The sequence below is a fragment of the Scophthalmus maximus genome, chromosome 15 (assembly GCF_022379125.1).
Source record: "Scophthalmus maximus strain ysfricsl-2021 chromosome 15, ASM2237912v1, whole genome shotgun sequence".
In the NCBI taxonomy this organism is placed as follows: Eukaryota; Metazoa; Chordata; class Actinopteri; order Pleuronectiformes; family Scophthalmidae; genus Scophthalmus; species Scophthalmus maximus.
Window position 1 is genome coordinate 5640193 of NC_061529.1, and position 22665 is coordinate 5662857.

Genomic DNA, 22665 nt, shown 5'->3' on the forward strand with positions numbered 1-22665 from the left:
ACGGGACGACCGCTGGACTCAAATCTGACAGTGCAGGTTTTCAGGCGCCGTGACATATTGGTACCCATGGGGCCATGTTCTTTTTTCCGACGCCAAAGAGTTGCTTAATTTCAGAGTTGTCTCGATTTTTCCCAAATGGTAACGGCGTGAATTTCGGATACACGGGGGACATCGCGATGAAGCCAAGAAGTCTACCGTGTGTAGGGGTGAAAATAGATCGGGCTTAAGCTTCGTCCTTTGGGCACGACACCCTCATTGCTGTCCCCCCGACTGCTGTACGTGTTTTCAGAACAAGACGGGCAAAGTGAATTTGATGAGTTCATTCCAAAATGAGACAAACCACCCCTAAGAAAGTCATGTAAGACGGACTCATGGAAAGTGGTGGCAGGCGTGAAGTTAAACTCAAGCGATACTGTGAGTTTTTAAGACCTTTTCTTGGATTTAAGAGTATTAAATCACGTATGCGTAGGAGAAGTTGAGTTATCGGTTACATCAAAAAAAGTTTTCTCCAAGATGGATATATAACATTTTGGAATAAAAACCCTTCACTCTTAGCTGGCTGATTTGAACCTGCTCTGCTATATACTACTGAGAAAAACCCATGCGAGGGACCAGTCATGTGGGTTTTGCACTGTTTTCTGTACTTACAATAGTTTAGTTTAGTATGATTTTTAATGTGTTTATCCAAAATCTTCTTTTTGAAAGGACCAAAACATGACAGAACCTATGCTCATCTATGTCATTTGCCAATTAACGCTGACCGCTCCACTCTCCGCTTTGTTTTCACTCCAAGGAATTAATGATCCTATGATATATTTATATATTTGAAAACAAATGATATATACTTTTAATTTCGAGGAACGACGAAAAGTGACAACCTTCAATGTAATTTCAACTCGCGTCAGTGTTCCGAACAATGGTTGTGCGTAATTGTCCATCACCCAGACTTGACGGTAAACATCTCTGGTTATATATTGAACGCGCTCATCTCGGATTCAAGCTCCGCCGCCGGTCGCCTCCTCTCGGCGGGGCCGCTGACACTTTCTCCAAAGTGTGGCCTGGACTTTGAAGTGCTTCAGTTTGCAACATATATGTCCTAAATGGTCTCTTATTGCACATTGAAGGATGCATGATATTAGGTGTTTACAAACTTGAAAACAACCATGTATTATCCCTCTTAGAGATTGTCTGTCCTGGCATTTGTACTTTATCACCACCACGTTGAACAAAACCCCGAAGTTCTCACCCACACATCTCCGACATTTTTTTTTTTTTGTCCGATCATGCTGAGTGTACAAGGTCGAGAGGTTATATTTATTTTATCGGTACATCTGTTTATGTTACTGTTCCGCTTCATGGGAAACTCGTGGCCTTCCCTGCTCTGTACAAAACGCATTGAAACCGAAGCTCGGCTCACGGCGCCGTGCGGGAGAGCTCGGGGGTCTCTCAGTCGCCATACTTCCATCCATCCGTCTTCTGGGATGAATATCTGTGGCGTTGCAGTATTTTCTCAGAGTAGGCAAATTTTTGTACAGTTTTATTAAAATAGATTTCACATGGATGTCCGACTTAATCTGCTGCCACAAACAATTTAGACTGTAGATACAGTATAAATATATATATATATATATATAGATATTATTGTGCAATGGAAAAATAAATGTAAAACCAATCATATCATGTTTTGTCTGGTGTCTTTTTGTCTCAGTTTTTCTTGTGAACTCATGGTCTTCAAAATGGAAAATGGAAATTATTTTTGCGAATGTCCCTCCTTAGGTCAGAGGTCATGTTTTTTGGGGGAAGATACTTTAGATCTCAACAGTGGAAGAATTCAATTCATGTCTCTTGTCAGATGGTCAGACAATTTTACAATACAATTTTCTTTTTACTTGTTTCCTTTAGAAATATACTAAAACTATATCAGTGTCAGTCAAATGTTATTTTAGTGCCAGATATTTGGCCACTTATGGAATTTTTCTATATTGTACGATTGAACACTTTCCACATCCACAAGATCTCACAGTTTCAAAGATACTAACCTGTCAAGCAGGATTTTGGGGAATTAAATACGAAATCATACTTCACATCCAACAACTACAATAAAATATTTTCATTTGTATAGTGCAAAGATGAAATACAACCCTAACAGTGTACCTTGCCCAGGGACTCCATCTTTTCCCTTCGTGTGAGGTTAATGTTGTTGTCCGGACAAATAAACGTAACAAACAAGCCAAAAGAAAAATTACTGCTCAACAAGGTAGAAAAACTCCAAAATTAAAATGTGTATTTTCCTTCTTTCTTGTTTTTGGATACCACATAGAATGCATCTATCTTATTTAATGATAGTAGCCATAACTAAAGGTATCTCGGTATTTGTGGGATGAATAAAAATAACAAAAAAATGTAATACAAAATAACACATACTGATTAATCAATAACTTATTTTGTCCTATCTTATTTAATATATTTATTGTAAAAAGTGTCAATTTTATCTCATTCTATTCTATTTTATTTTATTTCGTTTCTATTTATGTGTATCCTTGTGTATATATGTTGACTGCTATGTCCTCAACAACACCAAGGAAAAAATTCCTAAAACTGATTCTGATATCACATATTCTACAGTATTTCCTTTCTATTGCACATTTTCAATTTCTTTAACTTTTCTTTGCCCGCGTACATATTTCTCATCTTTCTTTTAGTTGTTTTTGCTCTGTATGTCTGGAACAATATTGCAGGAATAGACAATAAGGTTTACTTGACTTATTTGATTTTCATTGGTACTACATTTCCCAGAAGCCCCCGGCAGGGGGCGCCAGTGTTCGCGGGACTCCCGTCGTCCAGCGCGTGCGGTGACTGGAGCCTGAACAGCGGCGGCAGCAGCATCCTCCTCCTCCTCCTCCTCCTCCTCACACCGACCGGAGAGGAGGGAGCAGTGAAGTTGAAAGCGTCGAGGAGCCCGGACACAAAGTGAGCTCGCAGCAAGTGCACGGCGAACAGGTGAGGGAAGCAAAAGGAATGTTTCTTCTGTATCTCTGTCTTTCTACGAGCGAGTTTAAAGTAGGTAAATACAAATATACACGTGTGTGTGTGTGTGTGCGTGTGCGACTCGCTCTGTTGACGAATGCGATGAAGGAAACATAGAGGATGGAGGAGGAGGACCAACTGTTAACGTCCGTTTCTGACCACCACCTCCTTCTCATTTGGGTTCACTTGATTTCAGAGAAATGTGGTCAACTCGGCTTCCGTCGTTAACTTGACGAGCGACCGTCGACGAAGCCGAAGTCGCCGACGTGAACCGAGGACACGCGGTTAACCGCGGCTAGAGTTGAATTCGTTTGTTGGACTTTTTAAGAGTCAAAAAACTGTCTCTGCTCAAGAAAAACTTTCACCGGTTTCAGCCACGGTTGGAGAGATCGAGGGGCTTCCGACTTGAGCTGGGACAGTTGATCGATTAATCGATTAGTAACCGATCGCTAAATTGATCGGCAAGTTTTTATGGAGAAAAAAAAAATCTAAATTCTCTTATTCCAGCTTCTTAAATGTGAATGTCTTCTGGTGTCTTTGCTCCCCTGTGACAGTTAATCTGAATATCTTTGGTGTGTGGATGAAACCAACATCACCTTGGAGCTTTTGGGAAACACGATCAACATCTTTCAGCATTTTATGAAATTTTGTGCATCAAACAACTAGTGTCAGCGTCAACGATTAAAAATAGAAACCAAAAACTGTCTTTGCTCAAGAAAACGTCATCTTTTTCAGCCACGGTTGGAAAGACTGAGGGCTTCTAACTAGAGCTGCGACATTTAATCGATTAAAAATCAATTACTAAATAAATCGGCAACCATTTTGATAATCGATTTTAATCGGTTCAAGTAGTTTTTATGAAAAAAAAAAAGTCTAAATTCTCTGATTTCAGCTTCTTAAATGTGACCATTTTCTGGTGTCTTTGCTCCCCTGTGACAGTAAACTGAACATCTTTGGTGTGTGGACGAAACAAAACATCGTCTCGGAGTTTTCGGGAAACACGATCGGCATTCGTCATTTGATGGAACTAAACAACTCATAGATTAATCGAGAAAATAATCGACAGAGTAATAGATTTTACGACAATAATCGTTGGTCGCAGCCCCAGTTTAAGAGAAATGTGGTCAACTGGGCTTCTCTCACTGGCTCACGTTAACTTTACGATCGATCGACGACGAATGTGGTCGCAGCTATAGCAACCGTTTACCGATGCCGGTGAATTCACTTACAGTCAAACGCCCTCCGAGAGATGTCAAAACGTCAGGGTCAACGACCTGCCCTCCTTAATATCTTTTAAATATGCATTTGCTCTGTTTTCCTAAGGCCGCGACTAATAGATGTGTCTACTCTGGAGAATCGGCGTGAGGTGCGCGAGGTGGGGGTCACACGGATCACAGCGCTGGGCAGCCTCAGCAGCGGCAGCGTGAATGGAGGTGATGGTGTGCACTTGAGGTGAAGGGCCCGACCTGTATCCCGTCTCAAGATGAGCCAGGGGCCGAATCTCGTCCTCGAGTGGCTCTCGGAGCTCCATCTGTCCCAGTACGTGGAGTCCTTCATCGACAACGGGTACGACGATCTGGAGGTCTGCAAACAGATCGGGGGACCGGACCTGGACGCCATAGGGGTCCGCGTCCAGTATCACAGACACAGGCTGCTCGCGGCCGTGCAGAGGCTCAGGGAGGAGGAGGAGGACAAAAGAAAAGCGCCGGGCTACTATTTCACCCTGGAGCCCCTGGATGCCTCCGCGTGCCGCCGCCGCCACCCTTCCCGGCCGAACGGAGAGGACGGCTTCCGGACGCCGGGGTCACACGCGGGGACCACGGCGACGCACCAGGCCTCCTGTCCCGGCAACCACAACCCGAGATTCACAGATTGTAATGACTTTGTGACCTACCCCAAGCTGAAACTGAAGGTGCTGATAAGGGATAAACTTTCTAAAGATGGGATTAATCTCGGAGACGCGCCTTACACCCATAAGGTAGGACCCCCCCCCCTCCCCCTTTTTTTTGTGTGTGTTGACACGAAAGGCTTCCCCCATTTCGAAGAGCGCGGTCTCGTGGAATCAAATATGCTCACTTTGTTATGTAAGCGATGAGGAGTGTGTCAAATTTCTTTGATGGTGCTGACGTGCACTGATTCTTCTCTGTCGCTCCACGGAGGCTTTTGGTTTGTTTGGGCAAAGATCCACAGAGATTCAGTGTGCTGTGTTGTCTCTTGAATTTGCTCTAAACATTTCCCTTCTTGGGCCCAAGTTCATTTAATTAAGCTTAATTGAATTGCATTTTCTGGTCTTCACTGTTCATTCAAAATGATAGTAAAAGAGAGGTCACTTGAATTGGAGCATCCTAAATCCAACACAACGTCTGATTATCTTCATTTAAGACGATTGACTTTCCAACAACTATTTTGAAATGTCATTTTACCTTCTGACCAATTCTTGTGCCACACGCGTGTTGGTAGTTGGTCATTTCCCTACAACCACCCAGAATCGAACCTTCACACTTCAAAGAAATAGGGCGTTGTTGAATCCTGCTGTCGAACCGTGGCGCATAACGTGCAAAATGTTTTTTTAGGGGGGAAATGGCAGAGTCTAGGTCTCAGCCTGTGCTCTCAAATCACTGCCAATATTTTTGGCATAATGTCATGCTCTGGGGGCGACCGCGGCTCAGGAGGTAAAAAGTGGGTCGTTCATTAGTTCCCGAGGTTTGATCTACATGACGGAAGTGTCCTCAAGGAACTCTGTGTGTGTGTGTGTGTGTGTGTGTGTGTGTGTGTGTGTGTGCGCGCGCTTTGACAGGTAACGCGTCCCCGTCGGTGTGTGAACGGATGAATGAGAGGCACGTGATGAAATGGTAAACTGCTTTTTGATAAATAAGGAAATTCTGATCCAGAAATGTGCAGTCGACGTTCCAGATTTAAAAGCCCCCCCCCTGACCCCTGCGGGCAGATGTCAGTGGGGCAATGGATCAGTCTGCCGCCTACATTAGTGACAGATGTTTACTGTGGTCGACACATTTACTGATTGTGTGGGGCCTTTTATTTTCTGGGGCTCTCCTCCGCCCTGACAACTGCCCGGTCCCGTGTTGACTGCAGAGGTTGTTAGTTAATGTAATTGCAGAGGATAAGTTACTCCGCTTTGGTATTGACCAAATCCATTAAGTCCATAATATACTCGGCGAGTGGCCCACCGGCGGCAAGTCGGATGAGAAGCTCCAGCGGCGATGGGGCTTATTGTCAACAATCTGTCACTGTCGTCGCGGGGCGCGATTGACGGATTCTGGATTTGATTTATTGTGTCAGGGGAAAACTGCCGTCTGCCACGCGTACTGGTGATGTGAATCTGTTTCAGCTGTATTGTAGCAGACTGTCAGACGGAATCCCGGCTAAACAGCACTGTTGTACACCTCCCAAGGAATATCTTCACACATGGCACAGTTTCGGTTTCCCGGCGGTGGCACTTAGCCGGGAGAGAGAACTTGTTCCTCTAATGCACATTCACACTCGCCCGGGGTTTTGTCTTTCCCTCGGCCGGTGCGAGTTTAAGACGCTGCTCATCAATAATTTCAAATGTGTGTCTGAGGGGCTGACGGGCCAGATGCGGCTCTCCGGCGTGATTGAACCGACCCGTGTCACAACATATCTTAGAAAATACGAAGCCTGCTTTAGTTAGTGGGCCTTTTCAAAAGCCTCATGTACTGAAAGTTGTCCATTTTTTTGTGGGGGGGGCATATTCTAATTTATTCTAACCACAGCGATCTATTGAGAAATATTTATTTGACTCCTCTGCTGTGCCACGCGCTTTGGATTTAGTTGCACTTTGCCTGCAAAACTGTTTGGGTCTGGCCAGTTTTCACAGCATATGCTGTTCATGAAAGATTCAGAGGTTACAAACTAGAAAGTGCAAAATGCACTTTGTGGTTCGCTTCCAACCCATTTTTGTAGGTTGCACCCAATAGTGGCACAGTTGGAGTCAACTGTGAAAGGGGCTCTAAGTTCATCCAAAGGGCTGAACCCGAGGATCGTGCTCAAAGAGATGTTACGGCAGCGAATGGGATAGTGGCTACGCTCGCGCCGCGTCCTCTGCAAAGCAAAAAAAAAAAAAGAGACACTGTTATTATTAAGGCGGTGTGGTTAACATCTGGAATGTTATGTCGTCCTCGCACTTTCTCTCAGCAGGAAACGAGCACAAACTTTCAGGCACCTGAAATTTGGGCGCATTAAAACAACCAGGTCAGACCGGTGGGCTCGGCGGGATCACAAGCCCTTCGGCGCAGTTTGACTTTTCAGGTTCATCAGATTTGGACCGTGCAGGTATGTAGGTCAGCGCGGCCCGTTCTCTCACCACGCACGGCGGCTTCAGGCCACGTCTGGATCCGCCAGCAATACTTCTTCACCGTGTGCACAACCTGGCCCGAATAACAGTACATAATAAAATATGACGTGTTATCAGTGTTGGGATTTGTGTTAATATGTAGCCTGTTTTTTTTGTTGGGTTATTGTAATAATTAATAGCACAAATAATGTTTTGCCCTTTTCTGAAATGAAGGGAAATCACCGGCAATGACCTTTTGTTTGAAGAATGAATACATTTCAAAACTCCAGTACACTTAAATATAATATAATAATACTTTTATATAGCGCTTTTCAAAACGAGACCAAAAACAAAGTTACAAAGCACTCGACATAAAATTAAGAAGAGAAGCCACAAAAGATTAAAAACGAACAGTAAAATGATGAAAATCCCCAAAAATAAACAATCAGTAAAGATAAAAACAAACTATATATTTAAATAGCAACTTGAAAGAAGACAGGTCATTCTATAGCTGAGGATCAGAGAGTTATGTTGGTTAGCTTTAAGGTTAGACCGAGGAATGATAGGATTCTCAGGTTGCATACAGGCTCACAGGGGTCAGGAGGTCAGCTATGTATTTTGGAGCTAGCCCCCTTTCGGGTCAGGCAGGAAAAAAAATATATGAATATATCGTAAAAAAACCAATATCTCACGAAATGTCAGTAGTTGATAAATAGTTTGAGAATGAAATAGTCATAGTCATATACAACTCTAATGGTTTATTTGCGTTTCCCTCACAGTGGCCTTGATAGTTTGATTCTGAGTGGGATAGATCAACGGCATGGTCGATCCTCGGGCGCTGTTCCGTCTGCAGTCCAGGAGTTGCGGTGGTGTTTGATCCGTGGTGCCACTCTGCCTCAGTCTGGGTTTGATTGTGCGATCAATTCCCTATGAGCAATATGCTTTTCTGACTATTCCTCACGCATGACTAGTTCACACGGGCCCGCGGGCCAGGGCCCATTGGTGACTTTGAGAGTGAGAGTGGGGCGAAAGTTAATGGGATTAAAACTGGTCGAGCTGCCTGTAAATGACCTGGACGCTGGCACCGCGACAAGTTGTTCGCTGATAGTGTATCAGGGATTTTTTCCAGGAGGATAGATTTCACATGAAGGCGACGCGACAAAGAAAGCCCAAATCCGACCACCTTGAAACTAAAAATACCCCCAAGACACTTAAAGCGAACCATGAGCTTGTCCCAACAAACATTTCACAGCCCAGATGTTGCTCCGGTGAAGCTGCCGCCACAGTCTGGTCACCACATTTTTACAGTCTGTTATTTTAATCTTCGCCACGTGTTCACTACAACCTAGATTGGTCGCGATGTGACCTTTGAATTTCAAGGCAAATGTACGCACACATGCCGATTGGAATGAAGAGCCCATCAAGACGGGCTTTTGTGTGAGATGATGAGCTTTGTACTTTGGACAGAAAAAACATATAAAAATGACATTATTCATCTCACACTGACGCTGACGGGGGGGTTCCTTTTATTAGTCGTCTCAACAATGGCCGTCAGCTACCCAGAAGGCCTCGCTGCCAGTGTCTGGCGCTGGAAACTGGCCTCCTCTGAACGGGGAGCAAGATTTCAGAAGATTTCCATCTGTTGCTCTGCCAGAGCACCGGAGGAGGACAAGCGAAACTCAGCGAGCTCCTTTTTGATGGAAGAAAAGCCTCCTCTGAATAGAGCCTGGCAGAACACAAGCCCCGCAGCAGCTGACAGCTGTCTCCGCCTTTGTCGCTTCAAAACGGGGAGACTGAATAGACATGCTGTTTTTTTCTTTTTTTTGTTGTCGAATAAAGTTTTTAAAACTCCGGCTCCAGTTTTACCTCGAGGTCCAGTGCAGCGTCACGTGGGCCAGAGAGGACGTGTGAGCAGAGGACGAAGGTGCTTTTGTAATGTGATGGTTGATAACGTCAATAGTTTTTTCGTCCGTGTCTCGTTTTCTCCGTGGAGTTTGGCGTGTTGGTATAAAAGGTGGATGGAGCTGTGCCGTTGACCCTGCGCAGGATGAGGGGGCGAAGGTGAAGGATGGATAGAAAAAGCTGTTACCTGTTGTTGAGTCTAAACTTGCATGTCTGGTACAATTCTTGTAAAGATGTACCATATCAATTCAGATAAAATACCCATTGATAATGACTGGGGGGAAAGATGGTCCATAGATATTAATTTAAAAAAACAATATCACAACACACACGGCTATACGAACCTGTAAAATAAACATACTTTCGTGAAAATCTGCTTTACTTTCTACTGAACGGAGCCATCTCATTGGCTCTTTGGCAGTGTCAATACAGGCCTTATTATGTGGATCAATGGTTTTAATTGCGTGTTTTTGCCGTCGGTTAAGTTCATCGAGACTCAGCAGGCTCCCGATCTCCATTTTTGGTGTCCTAGCCAGTCCCTCACCTCATATAACCCTACATTAAAAAATTAAAAAAACACCAACGGAGCTCCACACAGTGTACGGATAAGTTGTGATTTCCACTATATTCGGGCGTTATTGCTCCTTAGATTTATGCGCTAGTAAGCAACAGTGCACGATTTCTGCTCGTGTACAAAACGGCGAAATCCCAACATGCTGTTCTATATTTATACATTCATATTCGGTCGTGCTGCGGTGTGATCCTCTATTAGCATGTCCTCTCTCCATTACCACTGTCTTCTTGCTTACCATGTAGTGTACTGTAGGCTGGGGTCTACTTATGGTCTTTATTCATGTTATGTCAGTATAGATTAGGTCAAACCAGTGGGGCATTACTGGAATATTGCTGGATTATTGCACTGATGTTGCTGTTGGGGAGGGGTTGAACAATCTTGCACAGTGCACTCAAAAGGCTTAACATGCCATGAACACGCGTGTCGCTTATAGTTTGGGGGTGCGGTAAACTCGTGTCCTGCATGTTATTCATGCCCGCTCGTCCGCTCCCGAAGATGTGGCATGTACAGTATGCTAAAAACGGGACAGTACAGGGATGTCTGTCACTGAACCGGCACATGCCATGGCCACTCCACATTACATCACCACTGCGAAGTGATATCAGAGATGCAGATGTTATTCACCCCCCCCCCCCCCCCCCCTTCCCCGTGCTAAGCAAGGCATAATCACTGACCTATATTTATGAATTTAAGATTAGAATTGTCCAGGGTCAGTGGACTGGAGGTTAAGGATGCTTAACTGGCAGCTCATTGTTGTGTAGTGCGTCGTCTCTACAGTATGGGAGGGTTTTATTTATCTTCCTTCATTGGATTAATTTGCTTTGTGTGTCAACATTTCCGTTAAGCACTACAGTCGGCCTCCACCTTTCTGTTGCCTCGGCTATTGTGTCCTAATGCTAAGTAGGCCTTTGAAACGGGCTCTCCTCTGAATTTAAATCACGGTAGAGCGGCAGGGAAGAAGCCTCCTTTGCTCTGCGGCCAGCACAGGGCGACACCAGAGGCCGTCGGACGGAGGCAGGAAGTTTGATTGCGGAGCAAGTGCAGAGCGTAGCGCTGAATACTTTGGACTGATGTTCTCAATGACGCTTCATGCCCTGTCGCACTGGCAGTGGATGAGTGTCAAGTTTATTTCTTACAACCCCCCCCCCCCCCCCCAGGTTGTCATTTATGTTGTTGATTATGCTTCATTTGTCTTTTGAGATCACAAAAATAAAAATGCATCAATCACTTTGCATTAGACCTGGTTGGGATTTGTGTGTTTGCAGATGTTTTCCGAGGGTCTCCTTTGCCCCCGACCGTCCTCCCCTGTGGGCGTTGCGTCACCGCTGGGCACTCGGAGGTCTCTGAGCCTCACTACATTGACCTTGAGTACATTCCATTACAAGGGTCTATGCATCTCCCCGCTGGTCTATTTTTACTGCTTGTGCAAGATGGGCCAACTCAGCTGGGGTTAGCAAAGTATTTTCAGTCACTCAAGCAGAGGAGCTTAAAGGGGCTGTAAGCGATTAGAAAGCAATACACATTTTGTAAAAAAAATCTGCCAATATTTCCTCACTGTCGCTTTTGAGTGTGTGCTGGAAAAAAATAATCCGGGTTTTCGGCGCAGCCCTGGCTCTGTAAATCAAAAAACAAAAAGATTGGTGCGGACCGCACCACACAACACTGCGATTGCCGTTTGTAAACATCACTCATGTTGAGAGACATTGCTAGCGGGTGGCGCTGCAACTCGGCGGTTTCGGCCTAGTGGTTAGTGCGTCAGACTCCCAAACACGAGATCGCGGGGTTCCTCGGCCCGGTCACAGCAGTAAAATAACAACAACAACAACAACAACAACAACAACAAAGAGAGAAACCATCTTTCGTCAAAATCACTTACTGCCCCTTTAAATGCTGAAGGTAAAGGATGAGAGAGAGAAGGCACCATTGCTCTGACGCAGGCAGGTTTCTTTTGTGATTTTATTTGGGTATGATTTATGTGATGAATGTAATTAATGTACAAATGGGCTCTAAATTAATGTATGATTGGAGAAACAGGGTGACAATGCCCCAATCCATAGGGCGAGAGGACTCACCGAATGGTTTGAAGAGGGTGCAATGATGTGAGTCACATGCTCTGGCCTTTGCAGTCACCAGATCTCGGTCCAGTTGAACACCTCCGGGAGGTTTTGGATCAAAATGCCAAATGTGGGAAATAGCGTTTCATTACCCCAGGAGATGGTTCATGGTGGCCCAACACCTTGGAATGTGGTTTTCCTTTCCTCCAATGAATTGTCACCAGCGTGTGTGTATATACCTGGTAATAATGTATATAATGTATGATATATAAATATATCATGTATTGGTACATTGCAAAGGTTTTTATCATAAGACCCAAGGTTTTTTTTGGCAAATACTAAACAGCTTTTTACTTTTATAAAAAGTGAATTCATTCATAAATTATTTCATGGGAATAAATGTTTACAATTTTTCAGTATATGTTTATGGTGTAAATTAAAATCTAACTATCACATTAAGAGACAACATGTTGTCATTTGTAGTTTACTTGACGGACTGTTCAAACATTTTACTTCCCGCCTCTAGTTACTAAATGTCTCATCCATCACGCCATCCGTCACTCCATCCGTCACTCCATCCGTCCGTCCATTTCCTGCTGATTATCCAGCGCGGAGTTGCGCAGCAGGTGAAACAAGGTGGTCCAGGCGTCCCTCGCCCCCGCTCCTCCACGGGGACCCTAAGGTGTTCCCGGACCACATGTTCTCCCAGGACAGATGTTGTGTCAAGATCCATTAAACCGACAGGCAGACCAACCTGCCGCTAACTTAACCGTCTAGACACCCCCAGGCAGTCGGCAATCCATCATGACTTGTACGTCTGAAACACTGAAACACATTTTGTTACGTGCCAGTGAAGGGGATTTTCAGTTTTACTCATCATTAGAGATATCTATCTATCTTTTTGAAATATAGGTCATGTATGGATTGCAGCGTACAGTCGGTTTTACATGCAGAGACTCTCTCAGGACATCAATTCTAATTCCACACGGCACACATTATTAATGTGACTCACTGCCGCTGCTCACTACTGTCGAGAGAGTATCCCTTATGTTTAACGTGGTACTGGTTTTGGAGAGATATCCATTCAAACACTTTGACTGTTTTTTTGAATTTACAGAGAAAAAAACAAACAGATTTTGACTCTCGTGCCATGGTGCAATTATGTGGTCAGACGGAGGCGTGTATGGTAAAATTGTGGTTGTCGTACATGGAGGGGGAATGTATTTTGAAGTCGGAACAGTTAAAGGACACTCATCACTTGCTCGTGTGGAACTGATCAGAACTGTGTGGGACTTGGCTCTGTTATGAACAGATTAAAGAAAGGGGAATAATCCAAGTAGATATGAGGACTAAAGCCAAGCGAATTGCCCCCCCCCCCCCCACGGACACAGACGATTGCACGCCGCCCGCAGCACATTCAAAATGCAAAAGAATGAAAAGGAAGAATACTACACCCAACAGTACACATATTAAATCTCTGACTATCTTGGGCTGTTCGGTAGACACGAGTTCTCTACGTTCATCAGGAGGTTTGGCATCCTTTTGCTATTTTGTTGATGCAGAAAATTAGATTTGTCAGCTACCACGGCGTCCAGTCAGGTTACCTGTGCAACTCGAGACATGGTATCTCCGTTCTGCTGCCAATACCCTGTGGTCAATCCCCACACTGTCCGTCCTACTTGACCATGCTTCCAACTGAACAGGCATACAGGTTTTGCATCTTTCAAGATGTCCGTTTCAGCTGGGGGCTACTACAACAATGGTGACAACATTGAATGAAGTGCCAACATTGTATGTCACAACTCTCTCTACGTTAAAATTTCATGCCAAATTCGGTGAGGCGTCTCTCTTTCGGGGGGCATTCATAAATCAAACACAATGTTTTTGCCTTCTGATTCGTTTGGGGGGAAGCGATAACCTTTTGAATTTTAGTTTATGGTACGTAAGCACCCCCCTAAAAACTGAGCGAGTCTGTGGAGACTATACAAGCCAATGAATTATGAGTGACCTACATGATGACAACAAACACGTTCTCTATATTAAATTTGAATTGAACCCTTAATTTTTTAGCAGATTAATTTCGGACTGTTTCCACATGGCACCATGTTGGTGTATATATATATATATATATATACTCGGGGTTTTGCAAGTCAAGAAAAGATTTGGTCATTTTTATGTTTTATTTCAAGGCACACAGTCGTTCTCACTGAAGCCCTGTCAAGGATTTGGTGACCCTCTCAAACAGTGTTGTGGGTCAGTCCTCTTGTGGAATGCACGTTGAACACTACTTGCTTTGCTTCATGTGGGTGAGCGAGAGAGACGAACTGAAATAGAAACTTAATTCGCTCGCTCACTTTGTGTAAACGCGTAATGTGTGTAATTACGTCGTTGAGCAGCGATGCGTATGGGTTTGAATGTGTCTTTAGGTTCATGACACTGTACTCGTGCGGATATATCCGATATGATATATGCAACACCTCCCTGTTGTGACCTTAATGGCCGACAGTAAAAGCTTACGATAAATAATTAAACTAACTTCTCCGCTTGTGCAGTCTGCCATGACATGACATCTATCCATCCACATCATGGATAGAGAGTCAGGGGTTTGTCTTTCCTTCCTTTCTCTGTTTTGTTCACCGGGTGTCGGATAGAATTTTGTGATTTAAAAAAATCTGATAAAAACCATGAAGAATGAATGAATGAATGAATGATAAAAACCATGAAGAATTGTTCCCTGAACTGTGAAGCTGCAGCATCTGCACTTTTACGCTGTTCATCCTTGTATCGATTTTTGCCTTATTCTATTCTATTTGTTAATCTCCATCTTATCTATTATCTAGTTCCTCCACGTGGCTTTGCGAGATGCTCTGCTGTTTCCTTGTTTTCAATACAATAACAATAAAGACTCCTGAATTCAAAACAGAGCGGAGCATTGGCTGAACGTGATTTTTCTGATTCTCAACTGTTTTTTTGCAGACAAGCGTTTCAGATTTTGTACTACTGTCTTCTTTATGCAAACCTTTTTTCAAAAGAAGGATTTTTTTGTATTATAAGTTGTATTTGGTTGTATCTTGTTGTATGTTTGTGCCACAAATATGGTGCCGCTGAGTAGTACGGTAGTGGTATTTCACAGAAGGGCCTTCTTTGCTGGCTCTCCCTCGGTGGTAGAGAGTCGCAAAATGTGATGCTGCAGTAAAACTGTCAAATTTGAATTTTTTGCCTTCTCTCGTGTGAATTGAACCTGACAGAGGACAGTTTGGATACACACCTCGTGTACAGTGCAAAGAGCAGCCACACATTATTTCTGGTTTGCCTGTTTTTTTCCAGTGACCGGCGGTCTGCTGTTGCAGCTTCCCCACAGAGTCCGCTGCTATTTCCATCCACTGGTGCTGGTGTTCTGCAGCGCCGGAGTTCACAGCTTGCTCTCCGTCCCGCTGTGTCGTATTGCCGGGATCAGTGCAAGCTGTGTTTCCCACAGGTTGGGAATCTACTCGCGGTGGCTGGCGGCGCGGCGTGTGACTTGTGTGCATGCAGAGACTCATGCAGCTTCGAGAGGGGGAGTGCAACAGCACTGTTGCTTCAATGTACAGATGTCCCCTGAATGCCTCACATGACGACCACCGGGAGACGCTTCCATTTACCGTTGTTCCCTGAGCAACTCTCACGCAGCCTTATTGGTAGACATTACTATTTACAAATCACTGCCCTCACATGTAAGATATCGGTAGACGCTACCTAGGTGATTACTTAGGTGATTACCTAGGAGACTCAAATTAGCTAGATTAAAACAAGTGAAATGAGGGATTCTAACGTAATACTTTACTCAAATTGAAAGTGTATTTATCTACCTGGACAGGATTTAATATTCCTGGGTGGGCCGCCCGAGCAGAGCCTGTGAATGGGGAAATGCTGGCAAGGTCTGCCAATGCAAGTGAGAGTTCATGTTACTAAAAACGGCAGAATCTGACCTTTCAGGGAGGCCATAGGTGGTTTTTATAGGACAGAAAGCCAAGGGTCACACTCCTGCAGTGCAGCGACTACTGTATCTTCAGATTATGACCCACTTTCTGCTCCTCCACGGCAGCTAAGACCTTCGTCCCTTATGAATTTCATATGACAAGGCCACTGACACCATTGGATAGAATAAACCACAACAATCCGCGAGCCGAGCTGCTTCCCCCCGCTGACCCATTTGCATAGAATATGACAATTCTCACATTCACTTGCCAAGTGAAATTACCAGGATGTGATTCTTAAATTCTTACCCATTTCCCCGCGTTTGGTTTCATGAGAATGGTTAATGTGCATATAATCTTGCCCTTTCAGCATACATAATGGATTCCCTCCAAGAAAATCCACGTCACATGATGGAGCAGCTATGTTGTGTTTCTGTTGATTCAGGTTCACCCATTGGCCTCCTTTTTTCCCCAGTCTCAGAGCATCATTCCATTTGCTCGACTGAACTGTGAAGTCGTCATTTGTCGTGAAAAGTATATGGAAAAAGGTTGAGGATATATAATTGTCAGTCAAGTCAATTTCGTTTAGTTTATATATGTGAATTTTATTATAAAGGTTGTAATTTTTCTTTTATCCGACCAACTCCTCTGTATAGATCTTGGCCAGAAACCTGAGCTTACAAAAGAAAACCCCTAAAACCTCAGTAATATTCTGAAAGTAGGAAATACAAGTGATATCCAGTATACTGACTACATCAAGGAATGCATAGAAAATCATGAACATCCTTAGTCACACCTTTCAGGAAACATCTGATCCACTGACTTCAGGTTCCAGGATTGTGTAACAATCAACTAAATCAGAACAGAGAGTAAACTGAGTTTTAATTTATTCCACATTTTAAATGGAGCCAGACCAATGATGATATTAGGAGTAATAAAGTTTTATAATACTGATATAACCGCCGATAAACATAAAACAAAGAATTTGGCAATGATTCCCAAGAAATGTGATTGAGGCTTGATGTGTCAAAGTTTAACCATAAACTTAATAAAAAATGAATAAATAAAACCACATATAGAACTTGAATCAAGAAAATATGTATTTGCTTAATGAAAAATGTAGAAATAAGTGCACATCTTTTCTGCATTGTTTATTCTTTAAAATCAGCTTTCATGTCGGCACATATCGGCAAACATAATACAGATGATGCTATCTGGGTAAAGTTAAGGTAAAGCAAAAACCTTACTGAGACATGCTGAGATCGGAGGCCTGTTACTGACCAGTGCTGTTTTGTGCCAAACATGACGGGTTCACACAACATTTGCTGGTGTGTGATGTTTCCCCTTTGCTGGCCCTTATCAAAAATGCATAACTGTTCTGTGATGCAAATAATAATAATAAAAAAGTAGTCTCCACTTCAGTGCAATAGACTGCTGTCACGCAAACATATTACCAGATTACGATGCCCTGTATATTTTGTGTTCCAGCATAAACTGGTCGGTGATAAAAGTTGGTGACTAAGTCTTTCTGCAACTTGCAACTCTTGTTAGTGATAAGTATGGATGTCAACAAATATACTAAAATTTTACTGCATAATTGAATTGTAAGAAAAAAAATTGTAAAAATAAAAAAAGCAACTCATATCTGAATTTAACTAGGCAAACAAAACTATCGAATAACTAATCCATGATTATGTTATGTGCATTTCATAATTTATAGCCCTCGTCTGTTTGGTCATGACTGATTTCCATTCAAGGTTTTAAGGCAAGCGTGGATCAGTATTTCTCTTCTCATCAAGTCTGGAGTGCGTCCAAGCTGCACATATTTTATGTCTTTCCTGAATGCATGTGGCAAGTCTTTTAAATAACAGATAGCAATGTTTGTGCTGCCTCAGTGACAGCAACAAAAAAAGCCAGGCCATGCCTCCTGGGGAATGTGGATGTGCGGTGAGCGCAGATCTTTGATACAGTAGTTCATGTTTACTGTACAACTCCGACGTGTCCCTAAGGTGAACGCTGGGAATCCACGGAAAATGTGATAGCAGTATGTTTCTGAAACCATTAGGGCGGGTGTTGTGTTATCAGCTGAAAGAATCGGGGCAAACTAAATTGTTGCACCCGCTGAAGCCGCGCGTTTTTTTCTGCATACGGAGTCGCGGCTCTTGTGAATTATTGATTGTGACTTTTTATATCCGTGCAGGACACTTTGGTCAGTGTCCTCGCTGCATTTGTTGGGAACCAGTCAAGTGGGGTGGTGGATGTATTTCCCCCTCAGTGAAGGCCGTTTGGATGTACGGCCATGTTGGGGCCTGACGCGTCTCATCAGGCTGTTCTCTTCTGCTTACGTTCTTAGACTCACTGTTTATCGTAGAGGCTTTGTTGGGAGGACTCGGTGAAAGGGTCGCTGTTGGTATGCTTCCTCTTTAATCTTACTGTGGTGTGTGTGTGTGTGTTGGGGGGGGGGGGGGGTAGGTGGCAATGGTATGTATAAGATTAAAATACTTCAGGCTTAAAAAGTCACTTAAATACAAAAACATGGTTCAGTGGACTGAATGAGACGACTCAAAGATCTGTGTATCACACTCATGCTCATCAGCGTAATAGAGAGTTTTTATTTCGTGCATTGATTCATATTTTTATTTTGCAACACAAGTTGACAGCAGTAACTTTCAATTAGATTGGGCTTGGACTGCGACAGCAATTGGCTGCTGTTGTTGTTTATGTAAAACGATGCACGAGCCCAGATCAGACTGAGCATGTTCAATGAAAAACAAGCCAAGACTGACAAAAGCAAACCACATTTCATTCTAGGCCAAGACTAAAACAGACAATAAATTGAACAGATGTAACACTTTCTTTTTTGATTTAACAGAGATCCAAAGCTATAGCAATGGTGGTCCAATACAAAATACACAAACTGACACCAAGGCATCCCGAAAGAGCTGGACCTGAGGGGTTGTCATGTCGTCACCAGGCAGATAAAACTGTACAGAGCCAACATGCTTATGTTTAGACAACAGTGACGAAACACCTGAATAACCTAAAACCAGAGCCTGGATCCTGAAGTATATGCTCAGTGAAAGTCAGCTGTATCTTCTCATTTCCCTGTTTGGGTTGTCGCCAGCTCTTCGCTTAGTGTGACGCTGCGTGTTGATTCCCCTGAATTCCACTGAGGCTGTGTGTGTTACAGTCGTGTTTTTTAACAAGGGAAGGAGGAGCCGCGCCGCCTGGCTGCAAACCCAAAGAGCCGGACGGGCCTTGAACGTTACAAACATCCCCTGCTCGTCGTGCCAAGTGGCTTAGGGGGAATGTTAAATGACATGTATTACGCTGGGATCGATCCGCTGCGTAGCACTCGAGTGGGCCAAACATTTTTTTTTTTGAATTTTTCACATTAGATGTCGTACATTTTATAATTGGAAGCCATCATAGTATGCAGACCCACCAACGCCTCATTGATTGCGCTTGTGCATGGTTTGTTTGGTTTGGTTTTTAAATTGACTTCCCAGATAATTATTTATTGGAATACAATGCTTTTAACAGAATGGCCAGCTACTTTAATTATTCATGCTTTGACTGACTAAGACGTGTTCTCGGGTGATAGCCGATGTTTACATGCTTATGAGCACGTTCTGCATGATTAACCTGCTCATTCGTTAACGACGAACGTTTGGACACCGAGGCACAGGGAGTTTCACTGAAAAATTACTCATCAGAACTACGGATATCTCGGATTGGGGAAATTAAAATTTCCTAACCAGCTATCGTTAGGCCAACAATTGGTATTCGCCGGTATGTTGATCCAATCGCTCATCCTTACTGGTCACACATCATCAGAACACTTCTCTGGCTGCTACAAAACATCAGAATTTGATTTGTGTCAAATGTGGTGAGATTAATTTTTTTGTTTAGTTTTTGTTTTTGACATCTCAGGGCAACACAGTCATGTGGGGTTTGACCCACCCCTATTTTCTATTTTTTTGAGTGCTGGAGATTGCTACATTCAAGCTTTCACTTACATTATAGTGTACGTACTCTTCGGCTTAAATTGAATTCTGTGTCCGCTTGGGTCAAAAAAACGCTTCACTCTGAGCACTGCAGAGAATCGCCCTCCTGAGTTTAATCTGATCTTGTGTCCATTAAGAAGCGTGCGTGTGTGGTCAAATGTCACAGGGAATATTTGATGGGTGCATTTTGCAAAGCAAGTGATGGACCTTGATGCATGATACGGTGATGTCATCATGTAGGACCGAGGACCGAGGCGTTCCATGGGCGGTATGCACTCGCTTCCACTCTAATGCGTAGGGCATGAGCTGCAGGTGTGTAGACCCTATAAGAAGATTACTGCAAGTCCACAATGTCATTGTAAAATGTAAATGATATTAGATCTCTGCCAAGGATTTGTGAGGCACCTGCTGCTATTCCAGTACAATGAAGTACTTAAAGCATTGTATTATGTTTGAAAACTTGCAGCGGCACGTCTTTCCAGCAAACAATGCACAGGTTACGCAGAATAATCCACAGACTGTGTGCACAGTTTTTAAATGTGAAAAAAAAAAAAGGCAACCTCTGGTATAGTAACAAAACCAAATTCTATGAAAAGGCTGAAAATCCACCCTAACCTCTGCCTAGCAATATAGGTGCAAAGGGATTTGATTAAGCCCTTTGAAAAGTAATTTGGGATCATTCAGTTATTTGGGTCAGTGATGTCCACACACGTATTGTGCCAAAATACACAAACTGTGCAAAGAGGTCATCTTCTTTTCTACCACTACTACTGTTCAACTAGTGCATTTGCGGTCGTCATTAGCTCACTGACACCCTGTGGGATAAGTTGGGTACTGTACCTTGTGGAGTCTGCATTCAGGACTAAGCCCCAACCCCGCGTTGCTGCCCCGCTCTGTTTCAGGCTGCAACAATCATCCAGCCAGACGTGACAGCTGTAGTAGATACTGAAGCCCGGGGTTCACCTTTGCACTAGCAGATTTCAGAGGTTGGCATGTTTGCCGGCGTACGCTTGGCTTTCACCGTGATTAGTGCAGACAAGCTAAAAAAAACAAAATTTAAAAAAATTCCATATGGCACATTGAGGCCAACGTACCACCACACCAGGGCCCTTTGGCCCCGTGTCTGGTGCGTTCTAGTCGTGGTGATTCACTGCTGAGACTAGTGGTGCCTCCAGCTGTGCATCAATGAATATTAAAATAATATATATATATTTAGAAATGGAGAGATCTGACTCGTTAAGAGCCCAGTTTTTTTTTTGGCCTCCTGCAACCTCGTCTTGACTATTATCCAAGTAGACAGTTTACATCTTGCAGAAAGTTTCTTAAATGTCACATGTTTATTATGTCACCGTTTTTTAACCATACACCGCTTTTGGCATTTAAATTTTAAGTTCAGTGAAAAGGTTGGTGAAGGTGGTATGGTTTTTGGGGGAACATACGGTCCTGTCGCTGACGGTAAGATGTCGCTTTGATTTGATCTCAGTGTACAGCATTACAAAAATTAAAAATAAAAAAATGAATCAAACACTGTTCTCAGCTGAGCGCAGTTCGTCGTAGGACCTGGGTCCATTTTTGGCAAATATTAAGCATTTGTGTTAATCCCCTTGGTGTAACAGATGGATGTGGTTCCTCCACGGGGCCAGATAAGGCTGTGCATTTAGAGCAATGTGCTAACAGTGTGGAAAATGTTGTATTATATTACATATGTCACGTTAAATTCATGCAAATCAAGCCAGAGTAGCTTACTTATCTGAAATCACTGCCAGTTGCAGTCATTTTTTTTTACATGTTCCCAACAAGATTAATATGATGTTGAAAGTTGTCAACAAAGATTATTTGTATTCCATCTATAATTATGTACATCATATATGTAGTTTGAGCAGACACTTTTACTATGGTTAAATTATTGTCAAATTCATTACTTAATTTTAATTGGGAAACCCCAAAAGGATGACTTCATTCTGAGCTTGTGGATGGAAGTGTTAGGCACAGCCAACAAAGTCTGAGTAATTACTGTGTGTTAATCTTTGGTCACGACCACGCGCTCGCTGCCTCACAGCGGTCATTTTTGTGCTGTTTATTATTCCTCAAGTTTGTGGCGTGACATGAGTTTGCGAACGATTCCTAGAAGAAGTCCTCTTACTGCCTCACGAGCCGCCGGTGTCTGTCTGTCCGCCCGCTAGGCTGGCTGCCTTTGTTTGTGGGTCAGAGCCACTGTAATGAATATCTACCTCTCAGACAGGCTTTTAATGTTTCATTTTAATGCGCTGTGTGAAAACATCGTGGATCCTTATCACCCAGCCACGTAGTTGAATCTCGGATGACTTCAACTCTTCTAAACGGTTTCCTAATGAAATGGGTCCGAGAGATGGGTTCAACGGATCAGTTTGTAAAAAACAACTGGCAGTGGAGTAAACAAGGGAGAGGTCAGAGCCGCTGACATTTAGCTCTCAGCATTTTAAAGTTCCTCTCTGGACTCATCCTTGCAGAAAAATCGATTCAGAGTGCAGGAGATTTTACATGGATGACATGAGACAGACCGACCTGCACAGGTTCAGCCACCAATGTAAATTTGTCAAGTAAAAGATACAGTAGCTTCGCGGCTTGACTTCTGGCCTGGCTTCTTATTTTTGAAATTGTATCTCCCCACAGTGGACTTTAGTCTTGGTCTTAGTAACGAAATATGTTTTTTTTTATTTGTGTTGACACGTTAAGTGTTTCCCGGTTGACACTGGTTTGATCATTTTCCTTTATTGGCTGTTTGTGCCGAATGAAGGGGCTCTTTAAAGGCTGAAATATTATCGAGATTTTTTTTTCCTATGAGTTACACAGA

The 22665-nt window shown here is 43.4% G+C and overlaps 1 protein-coding gene across 1 annotated transcript in view; it reads left to right on the top strand.

Annotated features, from left to right (window-relative positions):
- The first annotated feature begins 2873 nt into the window (after positions 1-2873).
- The window catches only part of LOC118285938 (SAM and SH3 domain-containing protein 1), a 45643-nt gene continuing 25851 nt past the window's right edge, over positions 2874-22665 (top strand). Inside the window, exons 1-2 of the mRNA XM_035609925.2 lie at positions 2874-3000; positions 4351-5005. Of these exons, the coding sequence (XP_035465818.2) occupies positions 4511-5005 (495 nt within the window). The 5' untranslated portion in view covers positions 2874-3000; positions 4351-4510. The remainder of the gene's footprint in view (positions 3001-4350; positions 5006-22665) is intronic.